Source organism: Bombina bombina, chromosome 2 (assembly GCF_027579735.1).
Source record: "Bombina bombina isolate aBomBom1 chromosome 2, aBomBom1.pri, whole genome shotgun sequence".
Classification (NCBI taxonomy): domain Eukaryota; kingdom Metazoa; phylum Chordata; class Amphibia; order Anura; family Bombinatoridae; genus Bombina; species Bombina bombina.
Genome location: NC_069500.1, coordinates 541404742 through 541424211, shown reverse-complemented (window position 1 = coordinate 541424211; position 19470 = coordinate 541404742). Strand labels below are relative to the sequence as shown.

Sequence of the window (19470 nt, the reverse complement as noted above, 5' to 3'; positions counted from 1 at the left end):
AGTATATTTTTGGTTTTATGCTTTTGCCCAATAAATCCTTTTACCACATTTTGAAGATCTCTTCGTCAGTTTATCCGGTGCAGCCGTACTAACTGTTCTTGTGCATCTGATATATGAGTAGACATGTATCAGGTGTGTATAGAAATAAGGAACAAAGGCCATGGACTTGCCAATCTAAAGATGCTCTATTTTACTTAGTTAAAGGATTACTTTCTGTTATAATTTTTAAGCTAAACAACTAACATATTAAAGTTAATAAACATTAATTAAAACCTACTGACCTATATTTTCTCCAAAACAAAGTTTCATAACGTTCTAAAAGTTATATCTTTTATTCTCCGATGATGTCACGTTATCCTGCCCACTATTTTCAGCACTGCATGTTCAAAATACTTAAACCAATAACTTTGTGTTTAAACCGCCATTTTGAAACCTAAGTACTGTAAACGGATTGGTACAGAGCAAAGGATACCCACGGAGTGGGTTTGGAAAACAATTAAATTTGCAGACAAGATTTCTGATATACGGTAGAGATATGTTAATGAAATGCTATTGATAAAAAGCGTATTTGGGGTAGTTAGTTAGTAACAGGCATAGAAAATATTTACTTACAGTGGCCCTTTAAGGGTAGTTTTTCTGTGTGCCTAAAATGGTTTCCCAATGTCAAAATATAGTAAAGTAGAACTTTATACAAAATGTCATAAAGGGACAATAGGCACCTTGGATTTGAATATAAAGGTATACAAAACAAGGTAAGATATGTTGCGCTATATAAGAACTGATACTAATTAAATAAATTGATTAGAGACAAAAATCAAAAGAAAAGAAGCCAAAAAGGATGATATTTAAAAGTGCAAATCTAAAACCAGATAAGCTAAACAAAGCATATATATATATATATATATATATATATATATATATATATATATATATATATATATATATATATAATTAAATGTTACTGTGTAGTATCCCCTATATATTAACTTGATTGGGCAAAATGTATAAATGAATAAATGTATATGTGACGATTAGCATATATTTGGCCAATCAAGTTAATCTATAGGGGATACTACACAGTATCAACATTACATTGAATATAGAAATCTGCTTTGAACTGTTTAGCTTATCTGTTTTTAGATTAGCATTTTTTAAATATCATCCTTTTAAGTTTGAATATAAAGGGCCAGATTACAAGTGGAGCAGTATTTAACGCTCCCGCTCGTGTGTTGACTCTGCTAGAAGTAAGCTTTTTGCGCCTATCGGCTAGCGCTTGTATTACAAGTTGAAAGTAAAATGTGTTCGCTTGCACACTAACCTGATGCGCTCAAAAATCCAAACTTAGGCCTAGATTTGGAGTTCGGCGATCAGCCAATAGAATGCGAGCTCAATCTGATTGGCTGATTGGATCAGCCAATCGGATTGAACTTGATTCTGATTGGCTGATTCCATCAGCCAATCAGAAAATTCCTACCTTAATTCCGATTGGCTGATAGAATCCTATCAGCCAATCGGAATTCGAGGGACGCCATCTTGGATGACGTCCCTTAAAGGAACCGTCATTCGTCGGGAGACAACGGAAGAAGAGGATGGATCCGCGTCGCCTGCTTCAAGATGGACCCGCTCCGCACCGGATGGAAGAAGATTGAAGATGCCGCTTGGAGAAGATGTTTGCCGGTCCGGATGTCCTCTTCTTGCCGGATAGGAGGAAGACTTTGGAGCCTCTTCTGGACCTCTTCAGCACCGGATGATGGATCGCCAACCCCCGCTTGGGTTGGATGAAGATGTTGGAGCCAGGACGGATCGGTGAACCTGGTATGGTGAAGACAAGGTAGGAAGATCTTCAGGGGCTTAGTGTTAGGTTTATTTAAGGGGGGTTTGGGTTAGATTAGGGGTATGTGGGTGGTGGGTTGTAATGTTGGGGGGGGGGGTATGGTATGTTTTTTTTTTACAGGCAAAAGAGCTGAAATCCTTGGGGCATGCCCCGCAAAGGGCCCTGTTCAGGGCTGGTAAGGTAAAAGAGCTTGTAACTTGTTTAATTTAGAATAGGGTAGGGAATTTTTTATTTTGGGGGGCTTTGTTATTTTATTAGGGGGCTTAGAGTAGGTGTAATTAGTTTAAAATTGTTGTAATATTTTTCTTATGTTTGTAAATATTTTATTATTTTTTGTAACTTAGTTCTTTTTTATTTTTTGTACTTTAGCTAGTTTATTTAATTGTATTTATTTGTAGGAATTGTGTTTAATTAATTTATTGATAGTGTAGTGTTAGGTTAATTGTAGGTAATTGTAGGTAGTTTATTTAATTAATTTATTGATAGGGTAGTGTTAGGTTTAATTATATCTTAGGTTAGGATTTATTTTACAGGTAAATTTGTTATTATTTTAACTAGGTAGCTATTAAATAGTTCTTAACTATTTAATAGCTATTGTACCTAGTTAAAATAAATACCAAGTTGCCTGTAAAATAAATATTAATCCTAAAATAGCTATAATATAATTATAATTTATATTGTAGCTATATTAGGATTTATTTTACAGGTAAGTATTTAGCTTTAAATAGGAATAAGTTATTTAATAAGAGTTCATTTATTTCGTTAGATTAAAATTATATTTAATTTAGGGGGGGTGTTAGTGTTAGGGTTAGACTTAACTTTAGGGGTTAATACATTTATTAGAATAGCGGTGAGCTCCGGTCGGCAGATTAGGGGTTAATAATTGAAGGTAGGTGTCGGCGATGTTAGGGAGGGCAGATTAGGGGTTAATACTATTTATGATAGGGTTAGTGAGGCGGATTATGGGTTAATAACTTTATTATAGTAGCGCTCAGGTCCGCTCGGCAGATTAGGGGTTAATAAGTGTAGGCAGGTGTCGGCGACGTTGAGGGGGGCAGATTAGGGGTTAATAAATATAATATAGGGGTCGGCGATGTTAGGGTAGCAGATTAGGGGTACATAGGGATAACGTAGGTTGCGGCGGTTTACGGAGCGGCAGATTAGGGGTTAAAAAAAATATGCAGGTGTCAGCGATAGCGGGGGCGGCAGATTAGGGGTTAATAAGTGTAAGGTTAAGGGTGTTTAGACTCGGGGTACATGTTAGAGTGTTAGGTGCAGACGTAGGAAGTGTTTCCCCATAGGAAACAATGGGGCTGCGTTAGGAGCTGAACGCTGCTTTTTTGCAGGTGTTAGGTTTTTTTTCAGCTCAAACAGCCCCATTGTTTCCTATGGGAGAATCGTGCACGAGCACATTTTTGAGGCCGGCCGCGTCCGTAAGCAACTCTGGTATCGAGAGTTGCATTTGCGGTAAAAATGCTCTACGCTCCTTTTTTGGAGCCTAACGCAGCATTTGTTTGAACTCTCGATACCAGAGTTAAATTTATGGTGCGGCCAGAAAAAAGCCTGCGGAGCGTTAACAGCCCTTTTACCGCCAAACTCCAAATCTAGGCCTTAGAATATTGCAATTACATTAACATATTCTCCCATATAAGTCAATGGAGCAAAAAAGTGGGGGGAAAACCCTATACGCACACAAACCTGATCGAATATTCTCAAGTTCGATAACTCGACATGAAAATATGAATATTCACATTCCAATGTTCTTCATATTTGATGGTATTTTGGGACAATATATAGTTATAACTATATATATATATATATATATATATATATATATATATATATACAGTATATATACAGTATATATATATATATATATATATATATATATATATATATATATATATATATATATATATGGAAGCAAACAAATGAACTCTCAGGTCTTCTTTGTAGTGGGTCAACAAAAATGTATTGACGTTTCGAGGTTCACACAGACCCCTTCATCAGAATTTTGATGAAGGGGTCTGTGTGAACCCCAAAACGTCAATACATTTTTGTTGACCCACTACAAAGAAGACCTGAGAGTGCATTTGTTTGCTTCCATATATATATATATATATATATATATATATATATATATGATTATATATAGGTATAGATGTGTTTGTATATATATATATATATATATATATATATATATATGAGAATATCTATGAATAAATACTTAGAACACATTCTGCTATGTGCAGAACATTGGAATGTGAAATATTTTTATTAAATATAAATATCTCCTAAATATGCATTTTCATGTTTTCATCTGCTTAAAGGGACACTAAACACAATTTTTTTATTTCAGGATTCAGATAGAGCATGCAATTTTAAGCAACTTTCTAATTTACTCCTATTATCAAATTTCTCTTGCTATCTTTATTTAAAAAGCAGGAATAAATAAATAATAAATGTAAAGCTTAGGAGCAGGCCCATTTTTGGTTCAGAACCTGGGTTACACTTGCTTATTGGTGACTAGATGTTGACACCAATAATCAAGTTCTATTCAGGATTCTGAATCTAAAATGGGCCAGCTCCTAAGCTTTACATTCCTGCTTTTAAAATAAAGATAGCAAGAGAAGGAAGAAAATAGGAGTAAATTAGAAAGTTGCTTAAAATCACATGCCTTATCTGAATCATTAAAAAAAATGTGGGTTTAGTATCCCTTTAACTTCAAAAGGCTCCAATTCACTTTATATATATATATATATATATATATATATATATATATATATATATATACATGTGTATTTATGTGTTTATACGTGTATATATATATATATATATATATATGTTTGTAAATACATATATACACATATAAATACATAAAAACATATATACACTCTTGTAATCTAGCCCAATATCTTGATTTGCTGTTAAAAATGTGTTAGACTTGGCTGATATGTTATTCTATAGCAGCACAACAGAAATGCCTTGTAATTGCAAGGTGTTTACTGTCTCTTTAAGAGAAAATGGTTTTGTTATCAGGGGGTTAAATAACGCCACTTTTGTTCTTTACTTTCCCTATAGCGCTCAAAACTCGTTATCTAGCCAATTGTGTTAGACCAAATGCGCTCAACCCGAAGGTAGATGCATTTTTAACAATCCAATGTTCTTCACATAGAAGGAAATGTTATTTTTATTTTTAAATATATATTTCAATATATTTCTGATCATTTAAAAAAATACATATCTATAATTATTTTATTTTTATTTTTTTTAAACTGCACAAAACAGTTATAAAGGGTTAAAGTGAGGAGATCTGGGGTGTTAGAAAAAAAAAGTCATTAAAGTGCCTATACATATCGGTGAATGAGGAACTGTGTTTTAACTGTAAATATATATATGTATATGCTTATATACATATATATGTATGTGTTAATATGTGTATATACACATATAAACACATAAATATATATGTATATATTCATATACATATATATATATATTTATTTTGTTGACCAACTCTGCGCAATTTGCCCCCTGTACTGCGCTAGATGGTTTGCCGTGTCTGATGGAATGAGGCTCCCATTGGAGCCTACAGAAGCAGGCTCTTGTGAGCGCTTGACTTCCAGGCAATGCGAAAATGAGGTTGCGTTTGCATTGCACCTCACATAATTTTGCACTAAATGTTTGTATATATGTGTATTTATATATGTGTATATATGTGTTTATATGTATATAGATTTATAAATACATACATACACACATGTATACAAATACATACATATATATAAATATACATACATAAACATATATATATATATATATATATATATATATATATACACACAATATAGCCCTTTCCATTCAAATACCTTGTCAAATACCATATACTTTTTAACCCTTGTAAAAAATTGTTATTAATATTTACATGAATATTTTTTATATATTGTATATATGAGTGTAATATTTATTTTAACGCATTTATGTTGTGTTGGTGAACATTTATTTTTAGCCCTAACGCTTTATGCAAGGTCTTCAGTCGCACTAACCAGACAAGCGCAAATTTAGATTCCGCTCAGCGGTGCATGTTTACTTTTAAATTGTAATAGCCCTTTGTAATTACAACATTTTTTGTTACCATGTAATAGATTAATAAATCAACAGAGTTTGGACATTTTCAGAACACTAACATTTTGCTGCTACAACCGCCAAACTCTTCTTACCATTTCCCTTATTTAGAGGGGCCAGACTGGACTTGTTACTGGAGTAGACACAGCTAGCCACTGCCATTTTCTTAACTAAACTTGTATGATAATGTCTGCAGAAGACATTAAGTGACAGATATGTGGCAAGGTTTAGATTAAGAAATGTACAGTGTGAACTTTTAGTTCTCAGAATTGGAAGACTCTTATTTTCAGAGTTAAATAACATGAAAAGGTGGTAAAATAAATAATGCAAATATATATTACTAAGTTGATGTTTTTTTAACTATGAGTAATAAAACATTTTATATTACAATCTCAAGGTGTATTATGTCCCACCTGGTTGAAGTATTTTCTAAGCAACTTAAATACATTATTATTGTTAATGCCATTATTATTATCATCTCTATTTACAATTCTTTAACAGATTATGCAGCACTATACTTAAAGGAACAGTAAACATCTTGTAATTACAACACATTTCTGCAGTCTTCCAATAGATTAGAATATCAGCATAGTTTGACAATAGTCAAACACCACTCATCACTACCCCTATTTGGAGGGAGGACCCAGTCTGGACTTGAAGGGACATTAATCTGCTGGGTACAACTACAGTAGCATAATTACTGTTCACCATACTATTACGTTCCCTGCACCTGCAGCTCAAAACAGGCAATCTTAGAGGTTATAAAGTATATTAATATAACAATGTTGGTTGTCCAAAGCTTGGGAAAGGGTAATAAAGGTGTCATCTATCTTTTTAGACAATAAAAAAACATCAAGTAGACTCAATGGCGTCACTAGGGGGTGCAAACCTCACCTGGGTGACACCTCAGAGGGGGGTGACACTAACTCTAGTGATGAGCTGGTAGATTTTTATAAAGCTATATACATATAAATATATACAGTATTAGGTAGTGTCAAAACCCCAAGACTTCAATGGCTCCCTGTGAGCTACTGGCCGCTTGCTACAGCCAGCCGTACCTTAAATTTAGCACAGTGCGGCTGGATCCTGACTAGGCAGTGCGGATGGATCCTTAGGAGGCTCCTTGGCTGTCCCAGAGTGGCGCGCAACCAAAGTAGGGATAGGGACAGTGAGGTCTCATCAAGACTGCTGAAACAGTGTGCTCCAACAACTCTGTCTCAGGCACAGCCTTGTACTACCTCCTTTTCGGCCATTGACTCCCAACCATTGGGTGGAAAGACTGCGGCGGCCTCATGCTGATGTGCTGGAGACACTGGGAGAGCCAGAGGTGAGCAATGCAGCTTTTTTTTTACATTTTATATATATATATTTATACAACAAAATGAATAAGGATCACAGTACTGACAGCGCAGGAAGTAAAAAGTACAGAGCATGCTGACAAGGACAAGGAAGAGATCTCTACTTGGATTTTAGAAGGGTTCTCGCAATGCTCAGTGGCATTTTATGAACTTCTATGGAGCTGGTTTGTATGTTAAGAATAAAATAAAAAAAATAAAAAACAGATGGTTTAAAAATTATCCTTACATGCTATTACTCAATTTGTTTCTTCAGAAGACAATGAAAGAAGGAAAACATAAAGCATCCTACCTTGTTATTTGAGTCCTTGTGTTGAAATCTAGGGATCTCATAGATCTCAAAACTTCAATGCACCCCAAATACTGAAAGAAAATATAAGAATTAAGTTAGCCACATACAATTCAACCATCTCTAAAATATGTGTTATAGGAAGAAATTCTAATACACAAGACATACTGGCAAAATGACAACTTTGTACCACTTAAAACAATTGCCCCAATTCAATACATTTTACCTTGTGATAACCTTTGTATTAAATTTGTTTCTGTTTTGTTTTTATTTTCCACAATATTTTAATCCATCTGAATAAATGACAAACAACAAAACAAACAAACAATGAATCAAAAAACACCCTGTTTGCATATATGATATTTTATCACATATGTTTGCCAATTGCTAATTACTGCATTGTCCAACAAATTGATATACTGCTGTACCCTATATCAGTTCATCTTAATCAGATTAATTGATTAAATTATACATTTATTTTTCATTTAAAGGGACACTAAACACTAAATACATTTCATGCACCATCCTCAAATCATGGCTGCCACCATTATGGAACGTAGGTTACACTGCAGGTATCTGTAGGAGAGTTGCTGCACATGTGCAAACACATGAGCACTGGAATGTAGTGAAAGACAGATTTCAACATGGCGGCACATCTTTTCATACACACACTTTATTGTTCAGAATTAGAAAAAGTGAGAGCAAGAGGAGAAAATATGAGTGGATGTGAAAATAACCCAAGGAGACAAGCATTTGTGAGTGCACTGGGTATATATAAAAAAGTTAACATGAAGGTCTAGGAGACAAAGCACTGCAAAGAGTATACATATAAAAGAAAAAAGTAGACGTCTCAAATAACTGAAAAAGAAATATTGAAAACACCTCTCACTAGGGTCAAGACAGGCACCAATGAGGAACCAGAATTTATGCAGCTCCAAAATCAGGATTGAGGTATTCCTGGCAAACATAGGCCTAGCTTACAAGTGAGGCATAAAAATATTAGAGCTCAAGAAAAATCACTAGGGGTTTTATTTTTGCATTCACATTACATGTTGAAAGTAATATATTAGCGTTCAAATGCAAGTCTAGGGCACGCTAACATCTAGGTGTTGCATAGCTTGAGTGCGCTAAATCCCTTATATAATAGACTTCTGTGGGAGCAAACTGAAAACTTATGCCGGCTATTGATCGACCACTCAAACGCTAAGCCAAAGTGGCTCTAAGCCAAAAGTCAAAAAGTGAAGTTCTTCACTAACTTTTAAACTATGATTTTCTATTGAAATATGTATAACAAACTGCACCCATTCATACATATGTATACACACATACACATACATACATATACACACACATATATACAGAAATGTATATTATTATTATTATTATCATCTATTTATATAGCGCCACAAAATTCTCTATATATATTTGTGTGTATATATCCTATATAATAAAAGGTCAGAGACTGAGTAGAGACTGCGCGCGAGGACAAACACACCTGGCCTTCTAACTGACCTGGCGTCGTGTGGTAAAGTGGGCGTGGCTGGGCGGGTGTGACATGGGCGTGGCCGACAGGTGCCGGGCAGGTGCGTCGTGGGCATGGGCGGGCGTGATGCGGGCGGGCCAGGTGTGGCGCAGACGGGGCTGGGTGGGGCCAGATGCCGGGGCTGCCGAGAGACAGAGAGCTCTAAAGAGGGGGGATAGAGAGAACAGAACATAGAGAGAGCAGAAGAGGGGGGATAGAGAGATGGAGAGAGAGACAGCAAAAGAGAGAGGGGGTGAGAGACAGCAAAAGAGAGGGGGGAGAGAAACAGCAAAAGAGAGGGGGGAGAGAGCACAAAAGAGAGGGGGGAGAGTGCACAAAAGAGAGGGGGAGAGAGCGCAAAAGAGGGGGAGAGAGCGCAAAAGAGAGGGGGGAGAGAGCGCAAACGAAAGGGGGAGAGAGCGCAAAAGAGAGGTGGAAAAAGAGCAAAAGAGAGGGGGAGAGAGCGCAAAAGAGAGGGGGGAGAGAGCACAAAAGAGAGGGGGGAGAGAGCGCAAAAGAGAGGGGGAGAGAGCGCAAAAGAGAGGGGGAGAGAGCGCAAAAGAGAGGGGGAAAAAGCGTAAAAGAGAGGGGGAAAGAGAGCAAAAGAGAGGGGGGAGAGAGCACAAAAGAGAGGGGGAGAGAGTGCAAAAGAGAGGGGGAGAGAGCGCAAAAGAGAGGGGTAGAGAGCGCAAAAGATAGGGGGAGACAGCGCAAAAGAGAGGGGGAGAGAGCGCAAAAGAGAGGGAGACAGACAGCAAAAGAGAGGAGAAAGAGAGCAAACGAGAGGAGAGAGAGAGCAAACGAGAGGAGAGAGAGAGAGCAAATGAGAGGAGAGAGAGCAAACGAGAGGGGGGAAGAGAGAGAGCAAAAGAGAGGGAGAGAGACAGCAAAAGAGGGGGAGAGAGAGCAAAAGAGAGGGGGGAGAGAGAGAGCAAAAGAGATGGGGAGAGAGAGAGCAAAAGAGAGGGGGGAGAGAGAGAGAGTAAAAGAGAGGGGGAGAGAGAGAGTAAAAGAGAGGGGAGAGAGAGAGAGCAAGGGGTGGTACCACTGTACTGCAAAAAATGGCTCGTGTACATGGGCTTTAGGACTAGTAGATATATATTTGTACAAAAGAAAGAAAAAACAAGTAGAACATATTCCAGCACAACCTGTGTGTTGTATGAGAGTATGTGGTGTATGTCTGTTGTAGGAAAGTGTGTAGTGTGTGTTGTATGAGAGTGTGGTGTGTGTGTGTTGTCTGAGAGTGTGTGGTTTGTGTGTGTTGTAGGAGAGTGTGTGTGGTGTCTGTGTTGTATGAGAGTGTATGGTGTGTGTGTGTTGTAGGAGAGTGTGTGTTGTATGTGTGTTGTATGAGAGTGTGTGGTGTGTGTTGCCTGAGAGTGTTTGGTTTGTGTGTGTTGTAGAAGAGTGTGTGGTGTCTGTGTTGTATGAGAGTGTGTGGTGTGTGTGTGTTGTAGGAGAGTGTGTGTGGTAAGTGTGTTGTCTGAGAGTGTGTGGTGTATTGTCTGAGAGTGTGTGGTGTATTGTCTGAGAGTGTGTGGTTTGTGTGTGTGTGTTGTAGGAGAGTGTGTGTGGTATGTGTGTTGTATGAGAGTGTGGTGTTGTATGAGATTTTGACTACAAGTTTTCAGGCTTGACTACAATCAGGAATAAAGCATTCACACATTTTAGTTACTTTGTCAAAAACGCAGTATATAACTTCAGAAATTTTCAGACCAAGCATAAAAATAGGGTTGCATAGATATGTGGTGTCAATGCATTGGGTCATGGGAAAAAAAGTTTGAAAAACCCTGTTCTAGGATAGCACAAATTGCATAACCCTCAAGAGAAAAACTGTGGTATGCTAGTTTGAGCAGTTGTGTACAATAATTTTGAGCAGGATGTTTTCAGGAATAACTGTTCATTTTTAGATGGTGTCATTAACCCCTTAAAACCATAGCACGTTTCCATTTTCTGACCGTTTGGGACCAAGGCTATTTTTACATTTCTGCTGTGTTTGTGTTTAGCCAGTGGCGTCACTAGGGGGGTGCGGGGGGTGCGGGCCGCACCTGGGTGACACCCTCCAGGGGGTGACACCAAAAAAAAAAAAAAAAAAAATTTTTTTTAATTTTATTAAAATTCAAAGAAATACAATGTTGAGATGCATAGATTATTTTATTAGAGGCTGGCATTTGTGAACATTAGTGGGACTGGGGAAGTTGTAGACACACAATTTTTTTTCCCCTTGAGCCAGTGCTGCAATTTCAACAAATAGTTTTCCCGGCTGCTTTTGCTTGTTTGTACTTTGCTCCTCCCCTGCCCAATTTCACTATGAATGTTGTGGGTGTGCCGTGGGGCTTGCAAAGTTGCTTTTGCTTGTTTGTACTTTGCTCCTCCCCTGCCCAATTTCACTAGGAATGTTGTGGGTGTGCCGTGGGGCTTGCAAAGTTGCGCTGCTAGCCTAAACCTGCCTGCCTATCTGTGCTCACTGCTCAGTGACATGCGGCCCAGGGCTGTGCACTGACAGACTTGGAACAGAGTCAGAGAGCAGAATTTTCATAGTTTGCGCGCCTAAACCTTTTCTTCAGTGATTTATTTTAGAGTGCTCTGTTTATCTTTCATTTGATGTTCTGCTGAGCCAGGGAGCAGCTCTAGGCATGAGCTTCATAATTAATGCAGTGCAGTTTACATATTTTGTATGTGTGTGTCTGAGTTTTTGTGTGTCTCAGTGTTTCTGTGTGTGTGTTTTTGTGTGTGTGTCTGAGTGTGTTTGCGAGTGTTTGTGTGTGCATCTGAGTATGTTTTTAAGTGTGTCTGAGTGTTTGTATGTGTGTTTGCCTGTGTTTTTGTGTGTGTCTGCTTTCTGGGGGGGGGGTGACACCATGACTTACCGCACCGGGTGACACCAACCCTAGTGACGCCACTGTGTTTAGCTGTAATTTTCCTCTAACTCATTTACTGTACCCACACATATTATATACCGTTTTCTCGCCATTAAATGGACTTTCTAAAGATACTATTATTTTCATCATATCTTATAATTTACTATAATTTTTTTTTATAAAATATGATAAAAAATGGAAAAAAACACACTTTTTCTAACTTTGACCCCCAAAATCCGTTACACATCTACAACCACCAAAAAACAAACAATACTAAATCGTTTCTAAATTATGTCCTGAGTTTAGAAATGCCCAATGTTTACATGTTCTTTGGTTTTTTTTCAAGTTATAGGGGACATAATACAAGTAGCACTTTGCTATTTCCAAACCATTTTTTTTTTTTTTCAAAATTAGCAATAGTTACATTGGAACACTGATATCTATCAGGAATCCCTGAATATCCCTTGACATGTATATTTTTTTTTTAGAAGACAACCCAAAGTATTGCTCTAGGCCCATTTTGGTATATTTCATGCCACTATTTCACCGCTAAATGCCACTGCGCTCCACACGTGTATTATGCCCAGCAGTGAAGGGGTTAATTCGGGAGCTTGTATGGAGCTTGTAGCGTTAATTTTAGCTTTAGTGTAGTATAGTAGACAACCCAAAGTATTGATCTAGGCCCATTTTGGTATATTTCATGCCACCATTTCACCGCCAAATGCCATCCAATAAAAAAAAATGTTAAATTTTTCACAATTTTAGGTTTCTCACTAAAACTTTTTACAAATAGCTTGTGCAATTATGGCACAAATGGTTGTAAATGCTCTGGGATCCCCTTTGTTCATAAATAGCAGACATATATGGCTTTGGCGTTGATTTTTGGTAATAAGAAGGCCGCTAAATGCTGCTGCACACCACACTTGTATTATGCCCAGCAGTTAAGGGGTTTATTAGGTAGCTTGTAGGGTTAATTTTAGCTTTAGTGTAGAGATCAGCCTCCCACCTGACATAACCCACCCCCTGAACCCTCCCTGACCCCCTTCAAACAGCTCTCTTCCGTCCGCACCTCACAATTGTCACCACCATCTTAAGTACTGGCAGAAAGTCTGCCAGTACTAAAATAAAAACATTTTTTTTCAAACTCAGTCTGCAGTGATGGATCCCCCCTTAGCCCCCAACCTCCCTGATCTCCCCCCATACATCTCTCTTACCCTCCCCCTCTACCTATTTGCCGCCATCTTGGGTACTGGCAGCTGTCTGCCAGTTTCCAGTTTGCCCCCCAAAAAAGTTTTTTTTTATCATAAATAATTATTTTCTGTAGTGTATCTGCCCCCCCTCAATAATCTACCTCTCTCCCCCTCCCAGATCCCTAGTACACATCCCAGATCCCGCCTCCCTCTCCATCCCTCATATACAATAAATGATAAAATGTTCATATTTGGCGCGCGCACGCATGCCCCCCCCATGCAGCCACCGACTACTGCGCACACTTTGATAACGACGGATCCAGAATCTAGCCATCAATAGCACACCCACCCGCCTCCCAGCTGCTGCTCCCACCCACCAACGAAAGGTACCATCAATGGCTGATGCAGAGAGGGTCACAGAGTGGCCCTCTCTGCATCGTTGGGTAAAATAGGGGATTGCAGTGATGCCTCAGTATCGAGGCATCACTACAATACCCTGGAAGCGGCTGGAAGCAATCACGATCGCTTCCAGCGCTTCAAACCCCAGAGGACGTACCAGGCATGTCCTTGATCGTTAAGGGTAGTTTTTTGGAGGACATACCTGGCACGTCCTCGGTCATTAAGGGGTTAAGTTCATTGATTTATTATTATTTAATATCTGAGATTTTTATATTTTGTAGTAAGTAAAGATATTTATTTCTTGTTAAATATGGATTCTGATCTATTTATTGAGCTCATCCAACTAACAATAAATTAAAGGGTTTGTAGATTGTAGATTGTGCTGGATTAGGTTCTACTTGTTTTTTCTTTCTTTTGTACAATTATTAGGACCAATAATGGGTCAGATTACGAGTGGAGCACAAATGTTTATGCGCAAGCGATAATGGGTTTTCGTGTTTGTTTGCGCTCAGGTTAAATTGCGCTGGTATTACAAGTTAAAAGTTAATGCGATCGATTGAGCGAGATTCAAGTTGGTTTAGGGCATCCTCAGAGCTGTGGTTAACTGTTTCATAAAACAAAAAAGTGTCACAAAACACTTAAAAAATAGATTACAAAGTACACTTATACTTATAATAACTAGGGATGGGCGTATGTTTTACAACATTCGAAAAAATAAATAAATTTTAACACATTTGTTCGTTCTTTTTGAATTTTAATTGTTTGTAACATTTGTTTAATGTAATAGTTTCTAATGCTCAATCTGAATTTTTCTAATAATTTGATTCAATCTATGCAATATTCTTAAATTTAATATTCAAATTATGCAATATTCAAAATAGAAACATTGGAATTCATATATATGTGAATCTATTATGTATCAATTTACTAAATTCCCTACCACATTAACTATTGAACTTCTGAATAGTATTTGTTAAATTGAATGTTACATTCAAAATTTCGAATGTGAATATTCAATCCAATTATGAACATTCAAAAGTAACATTTGAAAACCGGAAAAATTAGATTACCAAATATTAATGGATTTACATTCTTCCAAAACGAATGTCCACAGGACTATTCATTCTACAAAACCAATTACACTTTCAGCACATTCGCACATCTTTAATAATAGCATAGCAGGATATGTTTTATTATTTCTAAATAGATATTCCTTTATATATCTGTATATATCTATAACTATATATAGTCATTTATATTATCCCCGAAACGTTACACTGTCACAGTAAAGATTTGTTGAAAAGTACCAGCGAGTGCAAGTTTTCTTCTTTGTTACTATCAATATCCACTAGCACCCTGGCAGACGATACGGAAGTGAGAGTGCACATCCCTGCTGTTCCAAAAAAATCAGATATATTTTTGCGTGCAAGTGTAGTGTTAGGTTTATCGCACATACAATATTGTAAGTTCAACTTTTTCGCGTGCGTCGGGTTAGCGTAAGCACAATACATTTTCTACTTTCTTGTAATGAACTACATTGACAATTACCTAGCGACTGTCTTTGAAAAATTGGAGTGAGCAATTCTGCTGATAAATTTAAAGTAGCTAGTGCTATTGCTACATGTCAGCAGCAGCACAATCCAAACTTCTTGGGTCAGGGATGGCTAAGAACAAAAGTAAGTTAGGAAAATAGAAGTAGCAGGACTCCAATTATCTAAAATGTCACTGTTTATTAAGCTTCATAGACTAGCAAAAGACAACATTTCTTACTTGTGCCCTTAGTCATGTCACATACACCATATGTATAATACACACCTTAAATACTTAAAGCCCCACCCCAAAAAAGGTTAATCCTAAACATGCCAAACAAAATTAAAACATGTTACAATACTTCCCCCTACTGGGCAGGTAATCCAATTACATGAACATATATCACATTTACCAAAAACATAGACAAATCAAAATCTTTGTTCACACCCTTTGACATTAAAGCTTCTAGTTTAAATATACAAACAAGCTTTCTTTGTTTTAACAAATTTTCCATATTACCACCCCTTCTTAGCACCGGTACATGTTCAACAATTTGAAATCCTAGTTGTCCAATATAATAACTTGCATGTAAATAATATGGTGCTACAGGGGAATTTATGTTTTTGTTTCTAATACATGATTTATGTTCCGTAATTTGCTCCCTTATACACCAGGTCATTTCTCCAACATAAGCCCGCCCACAGGGGCATTTAAACAAAAAAATTAAATTAGTATTGCATGTAAAGTGGATTTTAAAATTTTAACCTGTCTTAGGATGCATAACAAATTCACCCTTTTTCATATTATAGAAGTTTAAGCAACCTAAACAGTAAAAGCATCATAAACTTGTTTTATTAAAATACAACTGCTTGTCCATACTCCTCGGTCCCACAGCTGCTATAACCAATATATATTTAAGGTTCTGTCCTCTCCTATAAGCCTGCATAGGAGGTTGTTGAAATTCACTCACTTCAGGATTACAGTTTTTTAAAGATGTTCCAGTGTTTATTTTTATTTTTTAAAACTTAAATTATTATATTTAGAAACAATCACAATCCTCTTATCATCCTGTTTGTTATCCAATTTTCTACTTCCCCCTATATTTACCTTCATTAATTGTTCTCTACGGATTTCCAAAACGTTATCCATCTCCCTTCTAACATGTATTTGGTCATAACCCCCCTCTCTACAAATGACTGTATCATTTCTGTCATTCTAATCTGAGATGTTACATCATCAGATACAATATAACAAACCATCAACATTTACTTTTTATAAGAGACTCCTTTAGATGTACAGGTTGAAAACAATTAAAATGTAACAAGTTGTTTTTATCTGTGGGTTTTCTAAATAGATCTATCTTAAGGGTCTGTTCCTTCTTAATGATAGTGGTGTCCAAAAAAATCTATTATTTCCTCACTCTAATTCAAACTAAATAATTTGGGATGTTATATTATTCAATATATTTGTGTGCTGACACAGGACAAGGACGTTGTTATTTAATAGGACTTTCCTGACTAAGGGCTAGATAAAGAGTGGCGTGCTAACAGTTATGCACAAGCGAAAAGGTGTTCTGACATGTAGGTGTTTTGAAGCCACTCTCCCCCCATGCGCCACGATAATCAGAGCTCCTAATGATATTCTTGGAAAATATCATCCACATCGGCACATCTTCACGCCAACAAACAATTAATAAAAAGCCTGTGAGTGCCGTACAAGTAAGCAATGAACTGATATTTGATCTGTTTAAATGTGTGCGGGGACATGTACCGCCAGATTTGTAATATAACATCTAAATAAGAAATCACAATTTGAATCTATCACCCACAATATATACGGATAGACACACGTTGTATATTCATTATATTTATATATTATTTTGAGATTTAGAGTCTGTTTTACACTAGTGTCAACAACAAAGTGCATGCTCATCACATGTGCACAATATGATCTGAGACACAGCAGTTCAACAACACGTACAAAGTATGTTAGAGTAGAATAAAGATCACTCTAATCCATTATTTTATTTTAATTTTAGCATTTTTTGATCATGTGTTAATTTTTATATTTTTATATATATACTATGTCATTATATGTTATATACTGTATAATTATTCACTGATGTCTAATACTGATGTAGTTATTTTGTATAAAAATGTATTCACTTAGGGCATGTTCATGTTACTCATTATGACAGGTATAATTAGGTAACACCCACTTCAGGTATTGTACATTGTATAGGATAATTGGTTTGGTATATATAGCAAGTGTTTTTACTCATTGTATTAAGCCTGATGAAACATCCACTGGTTGGATGAGAAACGCATTGCTAGTATTTTATATATTTTAAAGTAAGTTTAAAGTAAGTTTTGTTTATACTTACCACTTGCTGCCATACATTATTACCATTTATTCGCTCATCCTCTCTGGATTGCTGGGAGTTCCTGCCTTACCGGTTATCAGTCTACTGGGTGACTGTTTGATCCAAGTTTGCCTTTAGTGCACCAAGGGAGGTGCTCCACCAAATGTGAGTACATATTTTATCACATATTCCCTCATTTGTCCATACAATACTAGGCTATATTGGCGTTGTATCTGTTTATACCATCTACAGATTGCTGAGTAGCCACTGAAGGTCAGTCTGCTGGGTGACTGTGTATGATCCCAGGCCGCTTCTTCTACACCCCTAGGGGTGTCTCACCAAATGTGAGTGTCTCATTACATTGATATCTGTTACTATTTTTGTCAAACAATATTGGGCCATGTGGCACTTCTGTCCTCTTATGTTGTCTACAGGGGTTTATCGTGACTGTTTGCATGTGTTGGGTTTTTCACTCGTATTACAAGTTGAAAGTAAATGCGATTGCTTGAGTGCAATTGAAGTTAACGTGCGTCGGGTTAGCGTGGCCTCAGAGCTCTGGTTAAGTGTTTTGCAAAACAAAAAGGGTCCAAAACACATCAAAAATACTTGACAAAGCACAGTCATAAAAGCATCATCTAATAAAAATTATTCAAAAAAAAATTGGACAAAAAAGTTATAAGGGTTTAAAGATATGAGGTCTCAGATGTTAGAAAAAAAAGTCAGGCAAATGGCTTTAACATAAAGATAGTTACATATATATGTCTAAAGATTTATATGTATCTATATATATATATATATATATATATATATACACCTATGTGTGTACATATGTACTGTATGTATTTACATTTGTATATATGTATTTACAGAAATATATACACATCTAAACACATAAATACATATGTACACACGTATAGACATAGACAAGTGCATTGGAGCCATTTGCAGTTAACGTGAATGTAAGGTTAAGCAATCTGGAAAACCGCTACACATAGATATTGTCTCCCTAAACGTAGTCGCTAAGTTTAAAAAAAAAAAAAAAAACAATCAGATTTTATTTTAGATAAATTATAATTTCTTTACTGTGTCTTCATAAACTCCTCCCAAGAGATAATTCCTGGTTTTCCTATGTCTGCCGTATACAGCGTACCCACCCGCTCTATACGTAGCTCTGAAGCGCACTCCCGATAGCACGTCTGACCTATGCGAGTGAACAGCGCGTATAAACATATGTATATATAGCGCAGCCTGTGCACATTGTATACAGTGTCAGCGTATTGTGCGTCTCCCCCTCCCCTGCTCTTGTCCAAAATGCTCACAACTTATATAGGTGATATTGTCCTCTTGCATCGTCTCCATGTTGAATATGCTGCTGTTCTAAGAGGACTCCTCCTGTGGTGATAGCTGCAGTGCCCGCCTCTCTCCCTCCATCTTGCCCCTCGATGTTGTTACCCGGAATAACATAGTTATTCAGTGCGTGCTATAGAGTATGCGCGTCATGTGAACGCGCATTGCTTCTAAATAGTAAGTAAATGATCAAATGCATGCGCATAAGAAGCGCATGACGTAACTAAAAAGGGGTTGAACCCTCCAGGGGGGGGGGGGCAAAGCGGATTGGCAATAGTTGCTGTCAATCATTGTAATGGAGAGGGACAAAAATTGCGGGCGAAGGAAGCGCGGCACGAAAAAAAAAGATTACAAGGGTATTTTTGAACATTTATTTATACAATTTGGAAAATTGATGAATTAAAGTACCCCTAATTTTATTTGGATTACATAATTTCGTTAACCACTATAGATGACTTTACATTCACTTTAAATAGATGAAAACATATTTATGTATTATTTGTATTTAATAAAGGTTTTAACTATATATTACTGAAAATATTTCACATTCCAATATTCTTCACATAGCAGAATATGTTCTAATTATTTATAAATAGATATTCTTATATATATATATCTGCATATATTAATACCTATATATAATCATGTGCATATAT

The 19470-nt window shown here is 36.7% G+C and overlaps 1 protein-coding gene across 1 annotated transcript in view; it reads right to left on the bottom strand.

Annotated features, from left to right (window-relative positions):
* SHC3 (SHC adaptor protein 3) overlaps positions 1 to 19470 on the bottom strand; it is a 283686-nt gene that overhangs the window by 202264 nt on the left and 61952 nt on the right. The window contains exon 2 of the mRNA XM_053702398.1: positions 7607 to 7677. Coding sequence (XP_053558373.1) covers positions 7607 to 7677 — 71 coding nt within the window. The remainder of the gene's footprint in view (positions 1 to 7606; positions 7678 to 19470) is intronic.